Source organism: Podarcis filfolensis (assembly GCF_964270895.1).
Source record: "Podarcis filfolensis genome assembly, chromosome: 9".
Taxonomy (NCBI): domain Eukaryota; kingdom Metazoa; phylum Chordata; class Lepidosauria; order Squamata; family Lacertidae; genus Podarcis; species Podarcis filfolensis.
The window spans coordinates 74,643,067-74,670,927 of NC_139610.1; the positions used below are offsets into that span (position 1 = coordinate 74,643,067).

A 27,861-nucleotide genomic window follows, 5' to 3' on the forward strand; every position below is an offset into this window, starting at 1 on the left:
ATTAGGTATTTGAACGATTGGTATTAATAATTTCATTATAAATTGGTATTATTATAATGAGGCTATTATTGGATTGTAATTGCAAAGTAATAAAAATTATTATTAAAAGAAAAGAAATATCCCTGAACAAATGAGAAAATAAAAACTGGGATACAGCAATGCTTGAGTGTCTACCAAACACAGTAGGTCAATTAGAGGCATTAGAAAAAGACACACCTTCCAAAAATGGAATAAAACAATGACCATTAGATGTACTTCTAGATAAGTTTTTAAAGGTTCAAAAATAAAACAGTAATAACTTTTGGGGAAAAATAAGTAGTATACAAGATCTGAAATAAACATTTTTCTGGGTTTATGCTTTATGTGGCATGCTGATTGGATATGATGAGCAGCCAATCAGGAAATGGTATAGCCTAAAGGGGAGGAGTTCTGGAATGCCTGACATCACAAGGGAGGTGGTTCTTAGCCAGTGGGAGGATGAAACAACCTTAAGAAGAAATGAAAGGAGAGAAAAGATTGTTCCATGACAACACCAAGGTATTCAAACAGAAATAAGTCTGATCGGTGGACTACTTTCCTTACAAGCTATGATATTTGCAGGGTCTCATTCCAGGGCCAAAAGGTCACTAAGAGGGAAAATGATAAGCAGGTTTATAAAACTTCAGATAGTTTTTATCTTTTGAATACTAGAATCCAGGGTCATCCAATGAAACTGAGTGGTGGTATATTCTAGGGCTGTGTACAGGTGCCCTGCTCTGACTCATGGTCCCAGGTTGTAAATCCAGATCCAGATCATGATCCAGAAAATACAGTTCTTGAAAAAACTCATTTCCTAGCATATCAAGGGCTGCTAGATCAGATGGCTTTGAAATGGGATTAGACAACAGTTCTATTCTTTCTTGAAGCCACAGCATCAGATGTCAGGCTGCGTCTTTGCAAAAAACACACAAAATGACACACCTGGAGAGCCTGTGTAACAGTTTCCCTCTGCTTCTTTTCCAGGACCAACACATGATCTCCAAAGTCTTGTTAGATTCAATTGGATTTATATGCGTCCAACTGAGACCGGATCTAGTACTCCATCTTTTCTGATGACCAGGAGGTAGTTATATAATTAAATGAATATACCTTCCATTAAAGGTGGGGAAGATGTGGTCCTGTGATGGAGGGACACCCAGGAACATCTGAAGACCTCATAGGTCCCACACTATCTATTAAATGGGGAACATCGTACTGGAGTCCTGTAAGCTAAATGTCCAGGAGTTAAGGGAGAGGGATAGGCTGCAAAATGAGAATGTGGTATATTACCTAAAACAATTTTTAAAAATGTCTTGGAATCCATATGGAACATCTCTTTTGGTTTAAAACTGAGATTGATCCAGTAAAATAAAATGGAAGACATTTCAGTTATATTGGACTCAACAACAACTTTATGTTGGATTGTCTTCTACTACTACAACTACTACTACTACTACTACTACTAATTTTTTATTTATACCCTGCCCTCCCCGGCCAGATCCGGGCTCAGGGCGGCTAGCACCAGTAAAATTACAATAAAAACATAAGGGGGGGGGGACACAAATTTAAAATCCAGGTTAAAATACAATCTAAAATGCAGCCTCACTTTAATAGTAGCCCATAGATCAAAACCATAAGGGGAGGGAAACATAAGGGTCAGACTGAGTCCAGACCAAAGGCCACGTGGAACAGCTCTGTCTTGTAGGCCCTGTGGAAAGATGTCAAGTCCCACAGGGCCCTAGTCTCTTGTGACAGAGCATTCCAACAAGTTGGGGCCGGTACTGCAACCCCGCGTAGAGCGAGTTACAATAATCAAGCCTGGAGGTGACCGTCGCATGGATCACTGTGGCCAGATCAGGACGAGAAAGTAAGGGACCAACTGCTTAATACGGCGGAGATGGAAAAATGCCACCTTTGCTGTGGCTGCAACCTGCGCCTCCATGGAAAGGGAGGCATCGAAGGTTACACCCAAGCTCTTGACAGAAGGCACTAGCAGTCACTGAGCCTCCGCAAAAGATGGGAGTTGGCTCCCCAACCCCATGTCGTCCCAACCCAGCCAGAGGACCTCTGTCTTGAAAGGATTTAACTTCAACCGGCTCCCACGCAGCCATCCAGCCACAGCTTCCAAGCATCTGGTCAGTGTGTCCGGGGCTGATTCAGGGCAGCCGTCCATCAAAAGATAAAGCTGGGTGTCATCAACATATTGATGACAACCCAGCCCAAAGCTCCGGACAATCTAGGCAAGGGGGCACATAAAGATATTGAAAAGCATTGGGGAAAGGATTGCGCCCTGTGGGACTCCACAACACCCTCCCTAGTGCCACCCTCTGTACCCAACCTGAGATAAAGTAACACAGCCATTGTTGGACTGTGCCCTGAATCCCCATGTCGGCAAGGCAGTGGTTCAAAAGTTCATGATCGACCATGTTGAAGGCTGCTGACAGATCTAAGAGAATCAGCAGTCCCGACCCGACTGACAGTCACCGCTCTATACCTAACGTGCTCATAGTCTTAATCTCCATTTGTTGTTGTCTCATTCTAGCTTGTTGTTTCACATACAAGACTGAGAGGATGGGGAAGCCAGCGCCCGCAAAGCCCGCAAAGCCAGCAGCGCCTGCAAAGGCTGCAGCTCCAGAAGGAGCAGAACAACCAGGAACTGGTGGTCTGTATACAGCACAGTCATATGGGATTTGGTGTCTCTTAAAGCAGAAGAATGCACGGGAAAGGGAAGTTGATGGGGAGACAGGTAGAAAGTGGAACCAGACATGTTGTGCCAGGGAAGAATGCAGGGAAAAGCCCATACAGATCTTTGGGTGCCAGAGATCCACTAAGCCCCATAGAAACCCCAGGATTCAGCCCACTCTTGGCTGCTGGCTGTTGTGTTCCTTTACTGTGTGCAGTCCGGAATGGCTCTACCATTAGGCAGAATGAGGTAGTTGCCTCAGGTAGCAGGTGCTGGGGAGGGTAGAGATGGGTAGACCACACAAGCTGCACTGCACCTCCTCAGTTAGCCTGCTGCCGCCGCAGCAGCATTGAGATAAGAGCCAATGGCTAGCCCAGCTCAGCTTGTGTATGTGGAATTATGTGTACGGAGGGAGTATATTGTCCAGGGGTGCTGGGTATAGGAAGTGCAAGGGGCTTCAGCCATGTAAACATGTTGAGGCCTGGGTCCCAACTCCTGCAATACTGAGGGGCTAACACCCCCCACCATCACTGGCCACCCTATGTGTGCACCCCAACCCTTGCTGGGAGACAAGGAGCCAGGAGGGGGCTGGGACAAGCAAGGGGATTTTCACCTTCTCTCCCCCCAAACTCTCCCCGGCAGTCCAGGAGTCGAGAGGGGCCTGGGGCAAGTGAGAACGATCTTTGCCTTCATTCCTCCCAGCCTCTGCCTGGTATCCTGGCAGCCGGAGGGGGCTGGGACGAGCGAGGGCGAAGACTGCCTCCTTTGCTCTGCCTCCTCCTCCCTGCCCTATGCCACACTTATACAAATCTCCACATTTACAAAAAGAAAACAGCCAAATACATTTATTCTTCAACTTCCTTTTCCCCCTTCCAGGGTTCCTTCTAATTATTATCCTCCTGCTACTGCATATTCTAATTACTCCAAATAAGTTATATGATATACAATATACAATATACAATATACAATATCTTTATTGTCATTGTCCCATGCAGAACAATGAAATTGAAAAACTACATAAAGCTACTACAAAACTACATAAAGGTAAAGGTACCCCTGCCCGTACGGGCCAGTCTTGACAGACTCTAGGGTTGTGCGCCCATCTCACTTAAGAGGCCGGGGGCCAGCGCTGTCCGGAGACACTTCCAGGTCACGTGGCCAGCGTGACAAAGCTGCATCTGGCGAGCCAGCGCAGCACACGGAAACGCCGTTTACCTTCCCGCCAGTAAGCGGTCCCTATTTATCTACTTGCACCCAGGGGTGCTTTCGAACTGCTAGGTTGGCAGGCCCTGGGACCAAGCAACAGGAACGCACCCCGCTGCGGGGATTCGAACCGCCGACCTTTCGATCGGCAAGCCCTAGGCGCTGAGGCTTTTACCCACAGCGCCACCCGCGTCCCTTACAAAACTACATAAAACTACATAAAAACTACATAAAACATTCAAAACCCCCTAAAAACTCTGAAACCCCATTTTAAAATACACTATACTATAGAGACCCCTTTTGTTACTCCATTTAAGTATAACTTAAATTATATAAATTATTTTATCCATATAATTTATAAATTATTTTATCCATATAAATTATTTCTCACTTTCTCCCAACTTAATTATATGCTGCTGAATTTACTTTAATTCTGCTAGCATTTTTATTTGCTAGTTATCAGAAAAGTTTCCTCCAGAACTTCCTGCTGGATACAGATAATGGAGGATGACAGAGACTGCTTGCTCTGAGCAGCCTGATTTGATTGCTGTGAGAATCGAAGAATGGGGCTCTGGCAAAGCACCTTCTCAAAAAGAGCCTGAAGGAAAAGTTCCAGTTCTGAAGGGTCCAGTGGTGTCAAAATATGCTCTCTAGATTCTCCCAAAGCTCCATAGGGAGCTGAAAGGATCCCAGACTGAGGTCAGACACACAGCACAATTGAAGACCCACAGTAAGCTGCCTCTTGTGCCTCCATTGAAGCAGTGACATCTCCAAACAAAGGAATTTGGACCAATTTGACAAGGCAAGAAAAATAATTTAAGGTAGTGTCAATAAAACCATTGGATCCAGACTAGGGTGGCAAAGAGGAGGTCCCCCCCCCCCCGGACTGAATTCAGAATGAGAATGAGAAGAAGTACAGTCTAGTGATTATTTTTACAAGCATTCCAGGTGAAGAATTTTGATTAACTTGTGATTTCTCTAAAGCTCTGGATGCAGAATTTTTGTGACTTTATAAATATCTTCCAGCAAGCGGGTCAAATCACAAAGATCTTTAAATGTTGTGGAATGGAAGAGAGGAAAGTGGGACTTTGTGTTTTCCTTTCTTTTTCCTTTTTCTCTTTTAAAAATACATATTTTGTATATATATATTTTTCTTTGCCTCCTTTTGATAACCCAAAGGAGATGGACATTGTGAGACTGAAATTCATCTGAATTACTTTGTGGATTGCTGATTTTTTTTAATTATTTTTTTTGGTAATACATAAACTAAGGATTAACTATTATTTTTATTCACTCTGTGCATTTTTACAATTTTTTTATTGGGATCTGACGGGGTTAGATACTCTGGTGACAAAGGGTGGAAATATAGTGATATAGTGACACAGTGCGGCCCAAAAACTAATTGCAGGGTCTTTTTTATTTCCTTTTTAAGTATTTCCCTATAATAAAGGAAAGATCACCATCTAGTGACATTATGATATGGCTATGGCTAAAGTCGGCAAGAAACCACCTCCAGGCCCATCACAACACCAAGTCAGAGAAAAGGTTTAATTGTAGAAGGAGACACAAAGTCTGATTTGACATTAGAATTTCATTAGAAATGAGAAAAGAGATGGGGGAGGGTATACAGAGACTAGGACAGAAGGCTGATTTTAATGCGCAGGCAGTCTAAAACCTATCAGCAGAAATTGCAGAACTGTCACATAAAACTTCAGAAGTAGAGAAAACCGTACAGGATATAAAGGTGAAAACATCCAGCTTGGAGGAATCATTTAAGAAAGTAGAAGGGGAGGTAAGAGAAGCAAAGAGGAGCAAGAAAGAATGAGGGGGGGGGGTGCTGAAGCAATCAAATTGCTTTATGAACAGACTCTGGATGAGATCACAGTTTTGGAAGTACATCTAAAAGATTTGATTCTTAGTTTGAGATTTGCCAGAAGATACGGCAGTGGAATTAAGTGAAAAAATAATGAAAGAACTTGAGAATTTAAATGAAATGGGTGAAGAAACTGTTAAAGTGGCAGTGGATAGACCTTTTCGTGTAAAATCAAGATATGCTAAAGCAAAAAATCTGTTGGGCGATTGGTTTTTTTAAAATTCAAAGAGATTTAAAGACAGAATGATACAGAAGCACTATCAGAAAAATCTCAGTTTGATGACCAGAGAATAATAATTTTGAAAGAAATCCTGATGGGACTACTTCGGAAAGGAGCAAATTACAAATATCTGACAGACACACCGTGATAAAACAAAATCGCTTTTCATTGGGAATACCCTGAAGGAGTCTCCTTTATATTTAAAGGGTGAAAGCAGAGATGTAGAGATCCCACAGAAGCAGATAAATTCTGGAGAAAATATGGAAAAGAATTAGCAGGAGAAAGAGCATTTGGTTTGGAGCCACAACATGAAGAAGAACCAACAGAGGGGGAGAAGAGAGATAAATGAATAAAAGACAAAATGGCATTGATAATCTTAATGTGGAATGTAAATGGACTCAATAATAAAACAAAAAGGAATGGGATTGAACATGTGGTAAAAATAAATAAATTTGAACGTGATTTGCTCTCAGGAAATGCATATTGCGATGAAACACAGAAGAATTCTGATCAATAAAAGATTATTGAAAGGACTTTGTGACCTCTGACTATACAAAGAAAAGAGGCATAGTAATGTATACAAAAACCAGAATTAGATCCAAAACAATTATTTAAAGACGAGTAAGGAAGAATACTGATAATACAGATAACATCACATGGAGAGAGAAAAAAAGAATATTAATAGATGTAGATGCACCAAATGACAAAAAATCTGACTTTTAAAAGAGACGAGGAAATCTTATTTGAATATATGAATGAAAAGATAATTTTGATGGTAGATATGTATGGTGTAGCTTCCCTGGAATGGGACAGAACTAGAAGAAGAAGCGATACAAAAGAAGGGAAGCTACCTAAGGCCTTTTTCAGATGACATAAAACCTAAGTCTAATTGATATGTGGAGAGAGAAACACCCATTGGACAGACAATTTACATTTTACTTGTCTGAGAATAATTCAGCGAGTTGAACAAACTCTGTATGGACTTCTAGAGATTTGTACACTAAGGTAAAGAAGGTAGAAATTTTACCCAGGACATTATCAGATCACAACTCTATTATTATGGAATTAAGAACAGAGCAAAATTGCTGATTCAGACTAAATGAGAATTTATTAATTTATTGATATTAGAAAAGGGGGGAATATTAAGAGATTGTTCTGAAATCAATCTGAATCAGGAGACAATTTGAAAGTGGTATGGGATGCAAGTAGAGGAGTCTAAAGATTTTTTTATTTTAGAAGAAGCTTTTTAATAATCGCCTCTTTCAGTGGGTCTGGGAAGGCTCCCTCACAGAGAGAAGCATTCACCACCCCATGGAGCCCATCACCCAGCCCTTCCTGGCTCACTTTTATGAGCCAAGATGGGCAAGGTTCAAGGAGACAGGTGGTTGGTTTCACTCGTCCAAGCAGCCTGTCCACATCCTTGGAGGTAACAGATTGGATGAGCAACTAAAAAGATGAGCAAGTAAAATCCTCAGTGATACACTGGACAACTGATATCAGTCATAAAATAATAATAATAATAATAATAATAATAATAATAATAATAATAATTTTTATTTATACCCCGCCCTCCCCAGCCAAGGCCAGGCTCAGAGTGGCTTACAAGCAATAATAAAAACAAGATGAATGATTACAACTTAAAAACAAAATTAAAATACAACATTAAAATATTGAAACATTAAAATATTTATATGTAGCCTGATCGCAGGAGGAGAAGGAAAATAAAAAAAGAAAGAGAGGGAGGGAATCAAATTGGCGCCAAGCCAAAGGCCAGGCGGAACAACTCTGTCTTACAGGCCCTGCGGAAAGAAATCAGATCCTGCAGGGCCCTGGTCTCATGAGGCAGAGCGTTCCACCAGGCCAGAGCTAGTGTTGAAAAGGCCCTGGCTCTGGTTGAAGCTAATCTAACTTCCTTAGGGCCCGGGACCACTAGGGTGTTGCTATTTATGGACCTTGAGGCTCTCTGTGGGGCATACCGGGAGAGGCGGTCCCGTAGGTATGAGGGTCCTAGGCCGTGAAGGGCTTTAAAGGTCAAAAGCAGCGCCTTAAATCTGACCCTGTACTCCACCGGGAGCCAGTGCAGCTTGAAAAGCACTGGGTGAACATGCTCCCATGGCAGAGACAACGTGAGGAGCCTCGCTGCAGCATTCTGTACCCGCTGGAGTTTCTGGGACAGATGTTCAAAATAACTTTTGTAAAAAAAACCCAGAAGAGCTTTTCTTTCTTTCTTTCTTTCTTTCTTTCTTTCTTTCTTTCTTAATATACTTTCATTAAAGATTTCTTACATTTTCTACAGATTAGTTTCATTTGTTGAGACATTTGTGTTGCATTAGGAAGAAAAGGGGGTAAGAGGTGGAGGGGGAGAATGGTGAGTCAGGTGGGGTCGGGTGCCAATGTTTCACCTCAGATCATATAAATCTTTCGCCTTTTGAAGCTTTTCTTTTGGGAATTATAGGGACAGAACTACCCAAATTGTATAGAAATACATTTATTAGAAATACATTAAGTAATTAAAGGCAGCCTGCAACGTTATACAATGTGAGAATGAGACATTACGATACTAACAATATGCAGAAATGGCAAAAGTTACGGGAAGAATAAGAAATCGAGATAACAAACGTTTTATAAAGGAATGGAAATGGTTTATTGAATATTTACAGATAAGTTGAAAACAGATAAAAACATTAGGAGGGTTATGATAATAATGTGCAGTTTCATAAGAATATATACAGGTATTTAAAGTAGATAATTAAATAAACAAGTTAAATAAATTGGGATATGCAGAAGATATTAAAAATAAATTTAAGGAACAATAGAAGGAGGGGGAAGGAAGTCAAACTTTGAAATGTTAAAAAGACTGTAAAACTAATGAAATCTATAAACTTTAAAAGTATAGATTAAAACTTTTTTTAAAAGAAAAAAGATACAGAAATTTCCTCAAGCAGCAAGGCATCTCACCTTGTTACGAAAAAGGAGCAATGCTGCTGAGTGCTCCAGATGGCTGGAAAGCCAAACAGGATGTTGATGTTATGGGACTGTACCGTGGCAACAAAGGACAGTCTATTATGTGCACTGAGCACCGGATGTTAGCTCAGAGTGTCACATGACCCTGTACTGGAAGTACATGGGTGGAGTTATTCACTCTCTGGCTGCTGATGTGAGAGGGAGCAGACACGTTTCTCTGCACCACTGGAAAGACAGAAATAAAGGCATGTAAATACATTTCTGTCTGTCTCTCTCCCCTCCCTGGGAGTGAGGGAGGAGGAATGGTGTGTTCTTCTTTCACGTTGGGAAGAATCGCCGATTGGAGACCTCCCTTGATCCTGCCGGGAGTCGCAGACAGGAGGTCACAAGGATTCAAGCCGGGCACCTGGAGGGTGGCCAAATTCCTCTGATATATGGCTTGAAATCAACATATGGTAGCAGACGCTGCTGGTTATCTGATCCATGCGAATCAGCATGAGAGGTGAGAGGTTGATGGATCGTGTGCCATCCTCTGCACCAAGGAAAGAAGATAACGTCTGCAATTGCAGCCAGAAGCTGAACAGACGGCTGGCCCCAAGAGGGGGTGTTTTCCAAGCAACGGAGCCCCAAAAAGGTATGCTGAATATCGGGCTAAAAGTGTGAATGCAGATTGATTTATTCTCTGGTTCACGAGAGAGCTGCGTTTGGAAAAACAGCTCTGAGAGCCTAGCCTTGCATACCAGGCATATTTGCGGTGAGATAACGAAGAGGTATGCACAGTTGCTAAGCAACGACAGTCAGGAAAGTGGAAAACTACTGACACCTGGGGCTGGCTCAGTCAGAGCCGGGAAAGCGAAAGTTTGTTTTGACTTTGAGACAGCTTGGAGATTGCCTGCCTGAGAGAGAGGCAGAAAGACAGCTCAAAAAGGAGCTTTTGGATTTTAACTAGCTCGAGTGAGAGAGCTGAGACTTGGATTCAAAATGGATGCCAAGGACAGGGGGAGGGAAGAACGGAGTTCTAATTTCCCCACTGATGTTGCTACTGGAGAGGAAGCTGTAGCTTTGAACGTTGTCCGATGCTACAATTGCGGACAGACTGGGCATCTTCAGCGGAGCTGCAAGAAGCCATGCCAGCCGAAAGGAGCGAAGGGCCGCTCAGCAAAGCCTGAGGCAGCAGGCAGAGGGCATACCAAGTCTTCGGTGAAACCTGCAAAGGCCCTGATGGCGAAAGGAACCATGCCAGATGTTGGACACTCTTTTGTGATCGATACGGGCTGTAATTTTCATATGTCCCCGCACAGAGGACTCTTTTCGACGTTTAAGAAGCAAAGCTTCGCTGTGGAACAAGCCAACGGTCAGAAGCTGGAAGCGACCGGGGTTGGAACTGTGTATCTTAAGAGTCTGAACCTGACTATACACAATGTTTACTTGGTTCCTGAATTGAAGTTCAATCTGCTGAGTGTTTCGCAGATTGCAAAGAAAGGACTGAAACTGTCCTATGATGATAAGAGCTGCGAGATCTTCAAAGATGGAGAGTTATATCTTTCTGCCAGACAGAAAGGTGGACTGTATTTGTTGACTTTTGAGCAAAGTGATTACATGGAATGTAATTCTGAGTCTAACTTGATTTCTCTTGCAGGTGTGACCAAAACGAGCGCCAAGAAGGTGGCCAGGGTCGACAGAGCGTTTCAGCGGGTGTATGCTGATGTGATTGGTCCTCTAGAACCATCTAGAGGCAATGCAAGATTTTATCTTGTGTGTGTGGATCATTTCTCTAACTTTGTCTGGGTTTATGTGTTAAAAAGGCCACAGGAAGCCTTGGAAAGGTTTCAGGAGTTTTGTGACAAGGTTAAAGATATGCATGATGCTAACATTGATTGTCTTTTGACAGATGAGAAGCAGATTTTTCTTTTACAGGATTTCCAGAGGTTCCTGCACAAGAAAGGGATAAGACACAAGGTTGCTGTTTCAGCGGAAGCGTGGAACAGGGGTGTCTGTTTACGGGTGAACAAAGAATTGCAAAAGGGGATGAATGCGCAATTGCTTAGTTCACATCTGCCACATGAGTTCTGGGCGGAGTCACTCATGTCGTTTTGTCATGCGTGGGTGAGAAAGGTTTCAAAAGAGTTGGGAAGTTCTCCTTTTGAGAAACTGTTCCAGAGAAAACCTTCTGCTGCCCATTTCAAGGTTTTTGGGTCTCATGTGAGGACAGAAGCTCCAGGTGGAGTAAAGAATGCCAGAGGCATTTTTGTGGGATATGAAAAGGGTCTCTACAGAGTAATTTTGTCTGAATCTGGTCAGGTGATTCTCACAAAATTTCTAGAGAGTGCTCCTGAAAAGGAGAGAGTGATAGCACACACATTTCCCACAGAGGACGATTCAGATGATGATGATGATTTCACAGAGTACAGTGGTACTGAGAGTGACAGTGATAGCTCAGAGAGCTCTGTTGTCACAGTCATTGAGAGGAAATCTCACACAATGGATAGACCTTCACAGGTGAAGGATGAACCACTGTTTACTATTGGAACTGGTTCTGCTAAGAGTCCTGAGACTGAACCAGTGAGCAGAGAGGATCAGCACCTCTTACGCAGGTCTGAGAGAGTCACAAAGGGCGAACCACCCAAAAGGTACTCAGAAGAGTATGCTAATTTAGCTGTTGCATGTGTTGCTGTTGTACACAACCGAGGACAGGTTGGAGCTGTGTCTAAGTCAGAGACAAAGACACAACAGAGAGTTGCTAGCCAAGGTAATGCAGATGCACTCATTCCTTGGAAGCCAGACAACCAGAGAGGTACACTGGGGAAACCAGTGGCGGGTAGTTCCAAGGGTGGAACTGAAACAACAGGGGAGTGTTATGTGTATAACAACTGTTTGTTTTCTTCTCTGGATCACGCTTTGCTTGCCGCAACACGCATTGATTCTTTTGGGGGAGGTTGTTACGAAAAAGGAGCAATGCTGCTGAGTGCTCCAGATGGCTGGAAAGCCAAACAGGATGTTGATGTTATGGGACTGTACCGTGGCAACAAAGGACAGTCTATTATGTGCACTGAGCACCGGATGTTAGCTCAGAGTGTCACATGACCCTGTACTGGAAGTACATGGGTGGAGTTATTCACTCTCTGGCTGCTGATGTGAGAGGGAGCAGACACGTTTCTCTGCACCACTGGAAAGACAGAAATAAAGGCATGTAAATACATTTCTGTCTGTCTCTCTCCCCTCCCTGGGAGTGAGGGAGGAGGAATGGTGTGTTCTTCTTTCACGTTGGGAAGAATCGCCGATTGGAGACCTCCCTTGATCCTGCCGGGAGTCGCAGACAGGAGGTCACAAGGATTCAAGCCGGGCACCTGGAGGGTGGCCAAATTCCTCTGATATATGGCTTGAAATCAACAGCTTCCTCCATCTGCTTAGCATCCCAAGGACCCACCCCCTGAACCACTGAATATCTCTGGCTAATGGCTACCACAGTGTATGAAAATCCTTTTTTCTGGGGTGGCAATGATATGTTGGCTACCGATGGCTAAAGCAGAATTTTCTTTCTTCAAGCGTCTGGTTTTCAGAAGTTTGTAACCTTCATGAAATCTCCCACGGGTGAATACATTGTCGTATTTCTGATAATCCTCTTTACTGCGTTGACACTGCTGCTTTTCCTGCTATGTAAGTACATAATTGGCCTACTTTGCTACTACTGTCCTGGGCTTTGCTTGAATGCCAATAGCATTTCCAAAAAGAGATGGTAGGATCCAGTTTCCATTTACCCCATTTATCCGCTCTCTTTGATATCAGGGAGGGAGTTACAGCTGTTACCCATTGAAAGCAATGACACTGTTTTGTTCTCCCTGAATAAGTGAGTTCCAGCACTTGGAACAGAAGCACAGGCTAACACAAGTCCCTGGGACACCCTGGGCAATTCCCTTTCCCAGTTGCAATTCTTTGCTCCTTTCCCAACTAATCCTCATCTGCTGGGGGAGAGCCCCCATTCCTGATCCTCGCCACCCTGCCCTCTGCCAGGGCTCCAGTCCCCTGAAGGAAAGTGCTTGGGGGAAACAGGCTGCAGAGGATAAGGCCATGGCCAAAGTGGGTGGGTCCAGAGCCTACCTAAATATCTAGATATATGCAGGGCCTTTTTCAGCTGGAATTCATCAGGACCCTGTTCTGGCCCCTCTCAGGTGGGCGTTGTGGCCATTTTAAGAGAAGAAGGGAGGCATTCATGCTGAGTTCCAGCACCTCTTTTTGCAGAAAAATAGCACTGGATAGATGAGCCCTTGACCTATTTGCACACCTAATTCATTTTTAAAGGGCAGTCAAAAGTAAGCAAATCTCGAGTGGAGGGAATCAAATGATCCAAGAATTTGCATAGTTTAAGCATGTGGCAGAGCACGAGGCAGCCTGGCAAATGCAAGACTGTAGGACCAAGAGGACAGGTCTATCTAGACAACCAAAAATCTAAAGCTCTCAAAGGAAGGCCAAACCATCTGATGACAGAAGTAACAGGCCAAATTGAAACAGCGGCTGCCCTGCTGGTCTGAAGTCCTACCAAGAGCTGAGAGCAGTAAATATTAATAGAAGTCATATTCATGGTTTTGTTGATTTGATTTCTTATCTGCGTTTCAAGTCATCGATTTAAATTCAATATTAAAAGCAGTTTGAAACCAAGTATCCCCTCCCCCAGACAGTCAGACATTTTAATCAATTCTTTTCTACCTACCTCCTCCTCAGATCAAAAGGAAGTAAAAAAAAGAGGCGAGTTTCAAATGGCAATGGATATGATTCGGACCTTCGTTGTTGGGCTTGATACAATCCATGAAGACAAGGATGGTAAGCATTTTTTTATCACAGTTTCACTGCTCAGCAGGAAGAAAAGCAGATGGTTGTGATTCTCACATCCCCCCACTAGAAATGCTGTCTTCCCCCATCACACTGTAATTCACAATGTTTGTGCTAGTGCAAGATTTTAGCACTAGCACAGGGAACTTTGCCCCCACTTCTCCCTGCATGCCATCACCAAAGCTGCTCTGCATGGTGGGGGAAACTTCAGAACAAATGCGAAGAGAGGGAAAGGGACTGAAGATTGCATTGCACAAGGAGAAATCCTTGCAGTGACGTAATGTCCTGCTTAGTTCTCTGTGGAATGCAACTCAACATTCATCAAAAAAAGAGTTTGGGTGCCTGCATTTTCTTAGATTTCATAAAGCATAATTGAAAACCGTAAAGTTATCTTTGTATATTTGGCTTTAACTGTGGGACTCAAGGCGGGAATTGTTTTGTGACCCAGTGATTCCCAGCAGAAAAGGAGGACATAGAAAGGGAATATTAGAGATACTTCATGAGCCACTTATAATATGAGAATAGGATAGTGGATTGCATGGGTCTTTGGTCTGATCCAGCTGCAGGGATCTTCTGAGGCTTTTCATTGGTGATCTCAGCCACAGAGAATCAAGTCTGCCCTCATATTCATAAGAACCCCATCCTGGAGCTCTGCTTCTTGTTTCACGCTAGAGTGTTTGAAAATGTTTGAAAATGGTTTCTTAATATTTGCAGATTGTTATTTCAGATACTCTTTTGCCTTGAACTATTTCAAATCTTTTAGACTTTGGAATACTTGCTGTAGCCCAAAACAAATCAGAGGAAATGCGGTATCTTGCCAACAAAAATGATGAACTACAAAAAATAATTGGTAAGCTACCCTATGATGCTGAAGAATTGTAGTGCAGTGGGAACCTGCCCTGATTCTGCCCCAGCTGAAAGCCCCTCCTCTAGCTGAATACTCTTAGAGCCAGAGCAGAGTGCTGCCCTCCTTTGCATCCAGCCACCCTAGGGAAACATCAGAGATATTCAGTTCAGTTCTCTTGAACCTTTGAATTGATTTAGCCTATATGGTTAGGAAAGAAAAGACTTTGCCATTATTTGCTGTAACAGAGACAATCAAAACAGGTCAGCTAAAAGACCTGTCCTTTATTATTTTCACCCATGAGAGCCCTGCCTCTGCAGAGACAATCAAAACAGGTCAGCTGAAAGAGAGAGATTCATGAGCAGCACTTCAAAGGCAACTTCCGCCAACTTGGTCAGAGAGACTGCTGGGCAGTGGGGTGATTCGTGCAACAGCAAAATCTCTCTCCTCTTTCACAAGACCATCATCAAAAAGTGTAAAGTGATTATAAAACTGTCTATAAAGCTTTAGATGCGAAAGCAAAGAATGGGAATGAATGCATATTACGTCAATTGTACATAAAAAGCAAGCTAAAGATGTTCAGCACCAAAACACACATTTTGTGAGAGTCGTATAATGCCATTTCCCCTCTTTCTCTTTGACCTTTGGAAATATGATTGCTTTTAAAGACATTGTTCCAAAACCAGGTCTAAATCCTGATTGACATGGATTTCATAGAATCATAGAATCATAGGACAAATACCCCCCACCACAGGACAAATAACCCCCTCCAAAAAAAACCCTAGGTCTCCCCCAACAAACGTTTGAGACTAGCTCCCCTAAATCTAAAAGATGGATCAAACTGCGCGCGCCGCCAGGTGCGTGCCGCTGCCCTGCAAGCTCTGATAAGCTCCTCCCACAGCTAATCACCTGACTCAACAGAAACCCTGCCCCCTCTGACCTGAAAACTGAGTAGTTTTCTCCAAGAGCATCTGGATCTGGTCCACAACCACCCTTTCAAGAACCTTGCCCAGGAAGGGGAGATTAGCAACCGGCAGGCAGTTACTTAGATTTTCTGAGCACAAGGAAGATTTCTTAAGGAGTGGTTTTACCACTCCTGCCTTCAAGCAGGTTGGAACCAGCCCCTCTTATAAAGAGGCATTAATCACCTTTCTAGTCCAGCCAGCTGTCCCCTCCCTGCTAGTTTGTATCAGCCACAAGGGGCAGGGTCCAGTGTGCAGGTGGTTGTCCTGACCGATCCAAGGACCTTGTCCACATTCTTGAACCTTGTTGGATAACTGCCCGGGTCCGGCACGTTTCCCTGTGCCAGAAATCCCAGCCAGCAGCAGAGCAGCAGCGTGTGCTTGATGTGTGAGTGAAGAGAGAGTCCAAACGCTGTTTGTGCCTAATCTAAACAGCTTCATTTACACAGACAGATAAAACAAACAATCCCATCAGAGACCGGAGCCGCAGCATGCATCTCTGACTCTTCTCCATTGAGAAGTGAAAGTAACTTCACAGGCAAAGAACTCAGCTCCTGGATGTAGGAAGCTCCTCCCCAGATGCAGGACACATAGAGGTTAACCCTATAACCACCAAACCTTACCGACTGAAACATGCCCAACACAATGGAAACAGAGACTGCTCTGGACATTCTTTGAGATTTGTCTGCTGTAATAGCAGGGTGTGTCAAGATGCCAGGGGATGCAAGCAATTTTATCCACAAATGCTTTGCAAGCAAGTCACAGAAAGCTGCTTTCAGTTGTATCATCTCCTTTGGGCCAGACTGTAGCAGGCCCCACACTACCTGGGAAGGAAAGCTCTGCTGGATAGCACAATGGAGGAAGCAAAGCAAGGCTTCTTTGTATCCTTCACTGCTACATGGTAGGCTCAAGGATGAGCCCTCACCAGTAGTTGAATGCATTCAACCACATTTTTCCTCCACTTGCGTTCAAGCCATCTCCCAACTTCTTTTTTCGCCCTCTCCTCTGCAGTATACTAGGGGGCAAAACAGGCTGTATGAAGTGGGAGAGGGTACTCAGGGCCAATTGTGTCCATGGCCCAAGCCAAGGCAGGGGGTCTTCTGGGTAGTTGTGCCCACCTTGTGGCACTCCCTCCCCCCAGATGTCAAGGGGAAGAAAACTACTATCTGACTCTCAGAAGACATCTGAAGGCAGCCCTGTTCAGGGACGATTTAAATAGTTGATTGTGTTTTAATTTTTTTGGAAGTAGCCCAGAGTGGTTGGGGGGGGGGGCCCAGTCAGATGGGCAGCATATCCTTTGTTGTTGTTGTTGTTGTTGTTGTTGTTGTTATTTGGCTGTTCCAGAGATCAGCCAAAACTCAGCAGGAGCACCTGTCAGATCAGCTGGGAAATCCCCCAGAGCCATTTGGAAGCCCACTGGATTTGGAAGCCCACTAGATCCATCCTGTCAGCTCCGGCAGGGAGAATGCTTGGCAGCAAACTGGGTGGTAAACCAGCAGAATCCCTCATCTGTCCCAGTTGCCCTATGCCAGGAACCTACATTCTAGATTCCCCTCCCCCCTCCACAACTCAACAGAGGGCCTGGAAAGAGAAAGAGAATTTTGATAAACCACAACTACTCCCCCTTCCAACCTTCAAGTCTGCCCTGATGCTGCCCTAAGTATCCAGGTGGAAACAAGTAGGTGAGGTTCTTAACTGTGCTCCCTGTTCCAGCTATGCCCACCCAGGTATTTACTGCACCATCAACATGGGTTGAAGAGCTAATGTTTTTCTTGTTTTAAGATTTCTGAGCTTCCCAGATGAATATATGTTATCACGTGGAGACGGAAATGAACTTAATAAAAATAATTGAAATCTGCACAGACATACAAGGTGGTTCCCATTAAATTCCCTATCTTGTTTTCTTTTTCTGATCTCCCTGCATATCTGCCTTGACTCGAAGAGCACCTTACTGAAAACTTGAATGAGGGTTGGATTATATATCAAAGGACAATGTATTTCCTTTCTCGTGACCAAGACTCATGGGCAGATTCCAAAAAAAAATGTGAGAGGGAAGGTGCCCAGCTCCTTTCTGTGGAAACAAAGGAAGAACAGGTGAGCATCAAAGCCGCGTATAGAAAAGACAGGGGATCTCCTAGAGTCAAAGGGTTCTTATCATCACTATCCATTTAGGAGGGTTACATGTGCCTGTATGGAGCCAAGACAGCAATTCCATCAGTCAAGCCAAGGGGTGGGAGGGGCAGGGAGAGCTGCTACCATCTGGGACTCAATAAGGTTTCTTGGAGCTGCTGAGCTCTAATAGAATGAAGCTGGCAGTCAGGAAGGAGATCTTCAAGGAGGAGGAGGAGGAGGAGGAGGAGGAGGAGGAGATACTTCAGAGGCATCTATCTCTTGGATTCTCTGTAAATTCTTCCTCTGCTCTTTGAGATGTATTGAGTGCTTAGAAACAAACGTTTCCCTCACCATGCTAACCTTCTGGCAGGAGAGTATTATGGAGATGACTTTAGAGGAGCTTGCAAGGTATATCCCTCTCCCAGCCCCTTAGCCCTAGCAGAGGGGCTACTGGGGTGCTGCAAGGCACAGACATGGGTGAGATCCCATCATCATGCCATCAAGCATACCACAACTGGACTGATTCCAGTGTCTCTGGAACCAACCATCAAACTCTGCGTAAATTAGACCCTGCGTCCAGTCACGCTTCCCTTGCGCACCTCTGCTTGGAGCTGACCTGGCAGGAGAGCAGAGTAGCAGCGGTCCTGTGTCCGTGTGAGATGAGGGATAAATCAAGTCCAGAGACAGTTCGGTTCTTATCTCTAGAAGCGTTTATTTACAAGCCATAAATCAGTCTTTCTCCATCGGAGCTTTCTTGCATTTTCTCCCGTGCTCCCAAAAGCACACACGCAGCCTCTGAGCCGAGCTGCGTCTCAGTCAGAACTGAAAGCAAGTCTGAAAGCAGTCACACGCTGTGACTCACTTCTCTGCGACAAGCTCCTCCCAGATTCAGGACACCACGGAGTTTTAACCCTGTCAGTTCCAAACTCCACACCCCCTCTTGTCCTGCATCTGGGGACAATAGCCAACAATGCTTTCCCCATACACAGACCCTCACAGAACTCCTCGTGCTTCTGGAAGGTTAATGGTTTTGTGAAACCATCAGCGAGGTTCTTGGTTGAGGGACAGTATTTCAGAGCAACTAGCCCCTCATGAACGCTCTGACATACATTTCGGAACCGTATGTCCAAATGTTTGGTCCTCGCCTTGAATTGCCCTGTCTCAGCCAATTTGAGGCATGGTTGATTGTCTTCATGCACCACAACGGGCAGACAATTCTCTCCACAGATTTCCTCGACCAAACACACATAGAACTCCAGTTCTCTACAAACCTCTGATAGCGCACTGAACTCAGCTTCAGTAGATGAAAGCGCTATGAGACTTTGCTTCCGGGACCTCCACCCAATCACTGAGTCCCCAAACTTCACCACTAGGCCTGACACTGATTTGCAGTCCTCAAGGTTAGCCCAATCCGAATTCACCCAGGCGGTCAGCTTGACATCACCCTCAGCTGACATCTTGAGGCAAAAGTCTTTGGTATCTTGCAGGTAACGTAGCACCCGCTTAATACCATTCCAGGCCTGCATACTAGGACTTGAAGCTTCTCTACTGAGCAGATTGACAGCAAACGCTATGTCTGGTCTGCTCCACTGTGACAGATACAACAGACTACCCAGAGCTGACTGAAAGAGTTCAGTATTTTCGAACACCACGCGTTCTACTTGCTGACACTCCTTCACGTATCCAGTCTCCATGGGTGATCTGGCACCTGCACAATCAGACATCCTGAACTTCTCAAGTAACTGTTCAATCTTACCTTTCTGGCGAAGCAAAAAGCTTCCATCACTTGCTCTTGTGATCTCTACGCCTAGATAGGACTTGACATCTCCAAGTTGCTTCAGCTTGAACCGCTTTCCAAGCTCCTTAGCAAACTTCTCTACCTGTTCACCTGTCTTTGCCATGAGCAAGATGTCATCAACAAACACCTGGGCTACTTGCTGTTGCAAGCCTGAATCTCTAATGTAAAGACAACTGTCTGCAAGAGATCTCTTAAAACCTAGCTCTTCTAAGGCTTCATGTAGGCACATATTCCAATTCCTGGCAGATTGGCGTAATCCATAGATGGATTTGTGCAACCGCCACACGACGCCTGGCTCACTGACTTCAAACCCTGGAGGAGGAAGCATGTACAACTCCTCCTGGAGATCTGAGTTCAGGTAGGCGACATCTACATCAAAATGGTTCACCTTCCAACCTCTCTGTGCTGCTATCGCCAAAAGCGTTCTCAAAGTCTCCGCCCTTGAGGTCGGCGAATATACCTCTGTGAAGTGGACACCCCTTCTCTGTGTGAATCCACGGGCCACTAATCTCGCTTTATACTGTGGTTCTCCTGCTTCTGTGGGTTTAAGTCGGTAAACCCATCTGCAGCCTACAGCTTGCTGGTTAGCCGGCAGCTGTGTGAGTGAGAACACTCCAAGAGACTCCATTGAGTTCATCTCTTTCTGCATCGCCTCATGCCATTTGCTGGCTTCTTCCCGAGGCAACTTCTGAACATCCTCAAAGGATTCGGGTTCACATCTAGCCACACCAACCCAGACACTCGTGGCTTCATACCTTTCAGGTGGCTTCCCTTTGGTTGATCTTGCTGACCTCCTCAGCGTGAATTCTGGAACTGCGCCTGAATCACCTGGATCAACCCTACCACCCTCAGAAACATCCCCCTCTGACCTGCTGCGCCGTTTAGGGCGAACAGCTGGTTCTGCTGGCGAGGATGGTTCACTCCTTAGCTCAGACTTGACAGAGACCTGTGGAGGGGTCCTGGGACTCCCCTTTGGAGAGATACGGAGCCTCTCCCTTGGAGATCCCGGCTCTGGACTCTGTGGCTGTGGACTGTGCATCTCAGCAACAGGTTCAGCCTCGTCCTCCTCCTCTTCCTCATCTGAGTCTAACAGAACATCCGGATTCCCGTGAAGACGCTTCCACCCACTCTGCTCGCAAAACTCAGCACTGCCGCTAATAAGCAGCTTGGACTGGTTGCCAGTAGAGTATGCGAAACGCCACGCTTTTGAACCCGGCTCATAGCCTACAAAGATCATCTTCCTAGACCTTGGCTCACCTTTTCTGCGCATGGCCTTTGGAATGAGAACCCAAGCCGTAGACCCAAAAGTGCGCAGAAAACCCACTTTAGGCTGTTTCCTATGCAGCAGAAAGTACGGTGTGTCTCCTACACTGGAATTGAACACCCTGTTCTGCAGGAAACATGCTGTTTTATAACTCTCAGCTCAAAAGCGCTGTGGCAAACCCGAGTCTGCCAGCATAGCATTTGCTGATTCCTGTAGTGTGCGAAATTTTCTCTCTGCAACCCCATTCTGTTGCGGACTGTAGGGGGCAGTCAGTCGATGACTGATACCCTTCTGCCTGAAGAACGATTGCAGCGCAGAACCTGTGAACTCCCCCCCCCCGATCAGATTGAAAGGAAATCACCTTGGTAGAGAACCATAGCTCTACCGCTGTGATCCAATCCCTGATCAGTGCAGCTGCCTCTGACTTCTGTTGCAGCGCAAAAGCCCAGGAATGTCTAGAAAAATCGTCAACCAGAACCAAAACCCACTTAGATGCAGCTAGAGAAGGTGTCGGCATGGGGCCCGACAAATCTGCATGGACAAGCTCAAAGGGTTTACTGGTTCTCCTCTCAGACCTGGGGTATGTGCATGTTGTGACCTTTGATTGCTTACAGGCTTGACAATCTAGGTATTTGTCACATGCTTTGAACCTGCACCCAATGGTGTTGCCTGTGGCTTTCCTCACATATGATCACCCAACGTGCCCAAACCTCCTGTGCCATAAGTGTATACAATCATGGTGTGGTGGGACATTAGCACACTGCCCTTGGGCTTCTTCAATGGACTCTCCACTAGCCCCATTTTCCACCAGCCCCATTTTCCCACCAGCCCCATTTTCAATGGGCATCTCCACGAGAAAGAGCGTGCCTCTTCTCTGGACACTGTAGATCGTCTTCCCATCCCTGTAGAAGGAACACAAATTGTTAGAGAACAGAACATCGAACCCAGCAGCCATAAGAGCTGGCACACTTAAAAGAGAGTGGGTAAGCTCGGGGACCACAAAAGCTTCTACCCAATGATCTATAAAAGAACAATAAAGAAACCCAGATTCAGTCAGTGGTCTTTGAGACCCATCTGCTAAGGTAACATAGCGTCCAGTTTTAACTGTCTTGGAGTTCCTCAGGAGCCCTCTGGAGGTCACTAGGCAATGCGAAGCTCCCGAATCGACCACGAGAGATAAAGAGTGTCTCTGGCTGTTTTCCAAAGATGCCATGGCGTTGCTCACGTTCCCATCGGTTGCCATGGCCACAGCCTCCCCCCGACTGAGGCTTTTGCCTTTTCTCAGAGACACCATCGCAGCTGTGAGGTGATAAGACGCCTTGTTTTTCTTTTCCTCCTGGCCTGCTGCTTTCCCACGTCTTTGCTGGGAACTGGCCTTGGGAACCTGCTTTGTTGACTTTCCACGCCAGCCGGTGTCCTTGGCAGCCTGGGCCTCTAGCGGATGCTTCCCAGCGCTGTTGGACGTCGTCTCAAAGCACAAACAACTTTCGAAGCCTTTTGCTTTCTCAGAGCTCTTGGAATGGCCTGCCTGGCCTGCCCCCCCACTCCTTCCTGGGGTGCAGCCTGTGCCCTCTTCCACAGCTCTCAGCTGCTCTCCAGCACACAGACGTGTCGAAGCAGAGAAACAGCTTCCCGGAACAGCCCCCACTGGGCTTGGTGCTCTCTCTGGGCGTCCTCTAGCCCCCTCTGATCTGGCTCCCACTTCGGCCTGAGGCTTGCTCCCTTGGCCCTCGGCTTCCTCCCGGCCCTTGGCTCCTGCTGAGCTTTCGCACAGACTCCTCAGCACCTGCCAAGCGGCCTGAGCCGTTTTAACGCCCTCCAGGTGGGGCAACAGCAAAGCGTCCACACTTGCTTTCAAGATGTAGAGCTCTCTCTGCTCTCTCTCACTCAGCAGAGCAGCAGCATGCATGGGTGGGGCCGGCTCCTTCTGGACTGGACTCCAGAGCCCTGTGGCCACAAACCACCCCCTTGCTCTTCTTGACCAGGCCTCCCAGTTGGCCCCATTCAGCCTCTCACCGGGGTAGCTCTCATGGCCTTGCTGTTCAGCAGCCATCTTCCTCCCCCCGGGGCTTCAGCGTACTCACAAGTTTGCCAGCAAGCCGGACTCTCGAAGCAGCCGCCCGTCTTGGCCTTTGGCTCCTCTCTCCAGCTTCTCCCTCTGCCCTGGCAGGAGATCACAGCAACACGACGCTGGCAGCCTTCTCCCTTCTCACACTTGTCAGGAAACGCGAAACCGCCATAACCTTTGCGTAAATTAGACCCTGCGTCCAGTCACGCTTCCCTTGCGCACCTCTGCTTGGAGCTGACCTGGCAGGAGAGCAGAGTAGCAGCGGTCCTGTGTCCGTGTGAGATGAGGGATAAATCAAGTCCAGAGACAGTTCGGTTCTTATCTCTAGAAGCGTTTATTTACAAGCCATAAATCAGTCTTTCTCCATCGGAGCTTTCTTGCATTTTCTCCCGTGCTCCCAAAAGCACACACGCAGCCTCTGAGCCGAGCTGCGTCTCAGTCAGAACTGAAAGCAAGTCTGAAAGCAGTCACACGCTGTGACTCACTTCTCTGCGACAAGCTCCTCCCAGATTCAGGACACCACGGAGTTTTAACCCTGTCAGTTCCAAACTCCACACAAACATGGATGCAGAAATTGGAGCATTTGACACACAGGTCACTGTCCTGCTAGGTGGTTCCAAGACCAACTGTTCTCTGGCACAGTCATTTACAGTATCTGGAAATTATAACTCTGTGTCATGACTGGAACACATATGTAGCCAGTCTCGGTGAGGGCATGTGAAATTACCCTTCACTACAATATTTCCTCTTTGGGATGCTTCCTTGATTCCATCACCATTATCTTCGTCATTCATCATCATCATCATCACCATAAGCATCATAATTTTGATCAGGGGGACAATACCACATCCAGTATATGAAATTATTATTGGAGATGGGAATACAATGTATAGTTTTGATCACTCTCCCCCCAAAATTTGGATTGGGTCTTCAAATGTGATACCTTCTCCTTTTAAAATGTGTTTGTTTTATGCCTGTTGAATTTCTGTAAAGGGCTATAGTCTCCCAGAGAAAGGGACATTGTCTTAAAAGATTTTATTTGTTCTTTCTCAACACCCCTACCCTAGTATTTTATAAACGAGCAAGTACAAAAGCGTAAAAAGTTTTTTTGGTTTGGAGTCTTTAAAGACAAGGCAAAGAAATGGAGATGGCTGGCAGGAATAGAGACTATAATCACGTAAGTTTCTGCAGAAACATATGTTAATGGCATGCATTCCCAAAAGTTGCAGATTCCGTTTACATAATTCATTCTTTCCCTTTCCAAATATATTTTGCTATGCAATTTTCTCTACTACCAAAGATCTGCATATGTACTCCTCCACATCACTGCCCAGATGAGCGGCTGCTGCTTCTCACTAAGTTGCAGAGGCAGGAAGGCTACTCTTCCTGCTTCTCTAACCTAATGAATGTGGTGATTTGGAAGAGGCTGAAGGCAGGCTTTTAAATGGTTTGTGCTCCTTAGTTCAGCTTCAAAAGGACTTGCAGGAACCTAAAGCTGAGCAACACTGTCAGCTGGCAGTTTAAGACACTTCATGGTTCCCTTTAAGTATCTAACAACTCTTTTCAGCTTGTGTGGATGGATGTACAAGGTCAGAGTAAGATCTCACTCATCCACAGCTTGGTAGTAGAACAGAGAACTGGTCTGGCATTTATTACCAAGGCTGCATTAACAGGGGGCTGCTTTCAATTTTGCAAGGTCTCCTGGAACAAAATCCAATGACATTCATCTTCATTGATGCGCCCAATACCAACCACGAATCCTTTTTGACAAAGGTATTGAATAAACTTTACAAACAGGCAGTGGGGTTGTATAATACTAGCTGGGAAATTAAACCCTGTATGCCAGTGGTTCCCAGTTAGCTAAGTACTGCAGACCCCTTCATTTTCAAAAGCCACGCCATGGGCCACTGTGCCTTTGAACATTTTGATATCTCTGTGGCAGTTTTTGTTATGTGAATGACACCATGGAACCCCTGGGTGGGTGGTCCGTGGACCACCAATTGGGAGCCACTACTGTATGTGATCTTAGACTTGATCACCCAAACATCTCGTGGGAGTAAAAAATACCTACTATTACTAGTAATATAAATTTAATAGATTTACAGAGAGCTAAAAATGAGGAAGTTATCACAGAATGAGTTTATCACAAAATTTTAGTGCTGTGTAGTGGGACTTGATTCAGGATACAATGGACACTGGAGAATGCAAGTGACAATAAGAGTGAGGCTAGGGTGATACCTTTGTCAACTATGGATAATTGATTAAACTTAGAATCAGCATGTAAGATTTAGATAAGATATATATGTGAGAGATATCAGATCATTTCAGACAACTGTATAATGGCTTTGTGGTTATAGATTATATTTTGTATTTCATTTGTAGACATAGCTATTTTTGTTTCTGTATAGTGTCATTGCTCTCCTCATGCATGGGGTGGGTGATGGATGTGAGAGGAGGTGGATGAAGCTGGATGCAAATCTAACATGGTTTTAATATGCTCAGAACAATCACTACTGTGCTAACTCAGCTACTTGAGAGTAAGGATCTCTCAACACTCACAACGGTCCAGAGCAGACCTGAGGAGGATGTGGGTGCATATGGAAAGGAGAGAGGGCCAGTTCTGTTGCAGAAATGGAAATCCTGGCAATAGCAGAAGTACTGCATTGGATACTGCCCAAACTAAACTGACTGACAGTTCTTGTGTGTACCACTGAGCCTTCCAAAGTGACACCCTCACTTTTTGTAGTTTCCTATGAGAAATCACTTCATGTGAAAAGAAAATAGACAGTCTTGACCCACAGTTGTTGTTGTTGTTTTCCTTACATGGTTAGAATTCTAAAATCTAGGGAGAAAAATCCATCCCAATTGTGGGTGGATGTTAAGAGAGAAAGAGCTGGACATCTTTTTAATGGTAGAAGGCACAGAGAGCGCATGAGGAAGTAGACATCCAATCTTGATTGCTCAGTGCTGCTCTTTTCTTTTCAGGTACTGGAAAACGGGTGAGCCTAAAAACGAAGACAGAAACCATTGTGCTGCAATAGGCCTTGATTGCGGAACACATTGCTGGATGGCATTACACTGTGAGCAACGCTTAGGGTACATTTGTAAGAAGGTGCCTGATGATGCTTGGCTCTAAGAAGACACTTTAGAATGAAAGAAACTGGATCGCATGATCACTACACAAAAACAAAAACAAGAGATCACCCCACCTCACTGTTTTAATGCACGATCCACACTCTGCCATCTAGATTATAGGACTCTTTGGCATCAGCACTCAAAAACACCTTGAAAAGACCTTATTCTACAAGCTCAAACGTAGATGGCTACAAAAATAAAGAATGGAAGGGTCCAGTCATAGTCTGTTTTCTGTTTAATGTATTTATTTGCAATGCATACCAATATTTGTTTCCTTACTTTGTGTGTTTGATGCCCCATTGCCCCTTCTGATCTCCATCGCCACTACCTTAGAAGGCACATAAGGACAACCATGCATGCCAGCCAATGAGAATGGGGGCCACCCAGCGTTTGGTGTCCGCTTCTAATCACAAATACAATTTTGGCTTTATCACTGGGAAATTCCAGCGCCCTTATTCTCATATAGGGCTAATATTGGGCAACAAACACAGTGAACTGCCCTTGATTTCTTCAGAACTTGGCAGGGGGGTGCTTTCATGGTATTCATGGCTGCAGTGGTGCTAACTTAAATAAAATATTGGAGGTGGAGCAGGTAAGCTCCCCCCTGCATAATTGATCACAAGACAGTGTACACACGTCATTTGAATGGCAATGCCCATGAACTTTGTGGAGGAGGTCCCCTAAAATATTTTATTGGGGCCTCTACTTCTTGAAGTTGGCTCCAATGCACAGTGGCCGTCAACTGAGTTAAGTAACCAATTAGACTCTGCTGTCCTGAATCATACCTTTACAAGGTGTGAATAATAGCTTGGTCTGTGTTGAGGACTAGCACCCCAGGCGTCTAGCCGGGGACCTCTCCTGCCACATCTTGCATGACTGATGGCTGGAAGTGGTTGTGGTTGCTTCAATCTGTCCTGTATACCCAGCCAAGGAAAACTGATATTTTAATTCTTTATTGTCGGGGAATGAACTGAACAGGAAGACTCGGAAGTGTCCACTCAGTCTGTTTGGCTCCTCTCAGAAGAGGAGGGAGAGTGGGAAGGTTTGCCCCCTTATCTCCAGCAGTTTCAAGAGGAGAAGAAGACAGAGCTGGATTATAGCTGAAGGTAGTGGTGGAGGAGGGGAGAGTGAGAGAGCAGACTGCAGAGACCTCCCTGGAAGTTTTAGCAGATTCTCCTTCTCCAAGGGCTTATCACTTACTCTGCATTCAGGTGCAAAGAATGCAGAGGTGTGTGATTCCCGGGATTTTCTGTACGTACTCAGGATATTGTTGGAAATGGAAGAGGTGATCTTCAGAGTAGGCAACATCTCCTTTGTGTGGAGACCTGGATTCTTGCAACCAGATGACTGAATAAAAAACATAGCTACAAACTTGCTTGTTCTTCTTGTCTTTGATGCTACCAGGAGATGAGAGTGTTTTCCACTCCTAACATTTATTGACAAAAGGATATCATCTTGGTGGTATGTATGTGGTCTGAAAGAGGAGGTTGTGGAGGAGTTTCATGAGGGAAGTTCTGAAGCCGGCTTTCAGAACTTCTGGGTGGATTCCATCCTCTCAAGTGGCTTTACCACATGCTTGAGAGTTGGAATCATAGGATTGTAGAGTTGGAAGGGACTCAGAGGGTCATCTAGTCCAACCCTCTGCAATGCAGGAATCTCAAACTGAAGCCTCCATGACAGATTGCCATCTCACCTCTGCTTAAAAACCTCCATTAAAGGAGTCCACAACCTCCCAAGGGAGACTGTTCCACTGCCAAACCGCTCCTAGTGTCAGAAAAATGTTTAGTTGGAATCTTCTTTCTTGTAACATGAAACCATAGGTTTGTGTCCTTCCCTCTGGAAGTGGTCTCACCTTCCTTGTGACAACCCTGGAGGTTTTTGAAGATGGCT

The 27,861-nt window shown here is 45.1% G+C and overlaps 1 protein-coding gene across 2 annotated transcripts; it reads left to right on the plus strand.

Annotated features, from left to right (window-relative positions):
• Positions 1-419: 419 nt before the first annotated feature.
• LOC310742407 (CD209 antigen-like protein 2) lies at positions 420-26,193 on the plus strand. 2 transcript variants are annotated; one of them, XM_083571895.1, is made up of 9 exons: positions 420-537; positions 1,003-1,105; positions 2,561-2,680; positions 12,508-12,618; positions 13,681-13,779; positions 14,552-14,638; positions 17,537-17,688; positions 23,904-24,013; positions 25,822-26,193. In XM_083571895.1, the coding sequence occupies exons 3-9, from the start codon at positions 2,590-2,592 to the stop codon at positions 25,970-25,972; spliced, it is 801 nt and encodes a 266-aa protein (XP_083428021.1). In that variant the 5' UTR covers positions 420-537; positions 1,003-1,105; positions 2,561-2,589; the 3' UTR covers positions 25,973-26,193. The 2 variants fall into 2 exon arrangements, with proteins under 2 accessions (XP_083428021.1, XP_083428020.1); XM_083571894.1 differs by having other exon boundaries at positions 1,003-1,102.
• Positions 26,194-27,861: the final 1,668 nt, after the last annotated feature.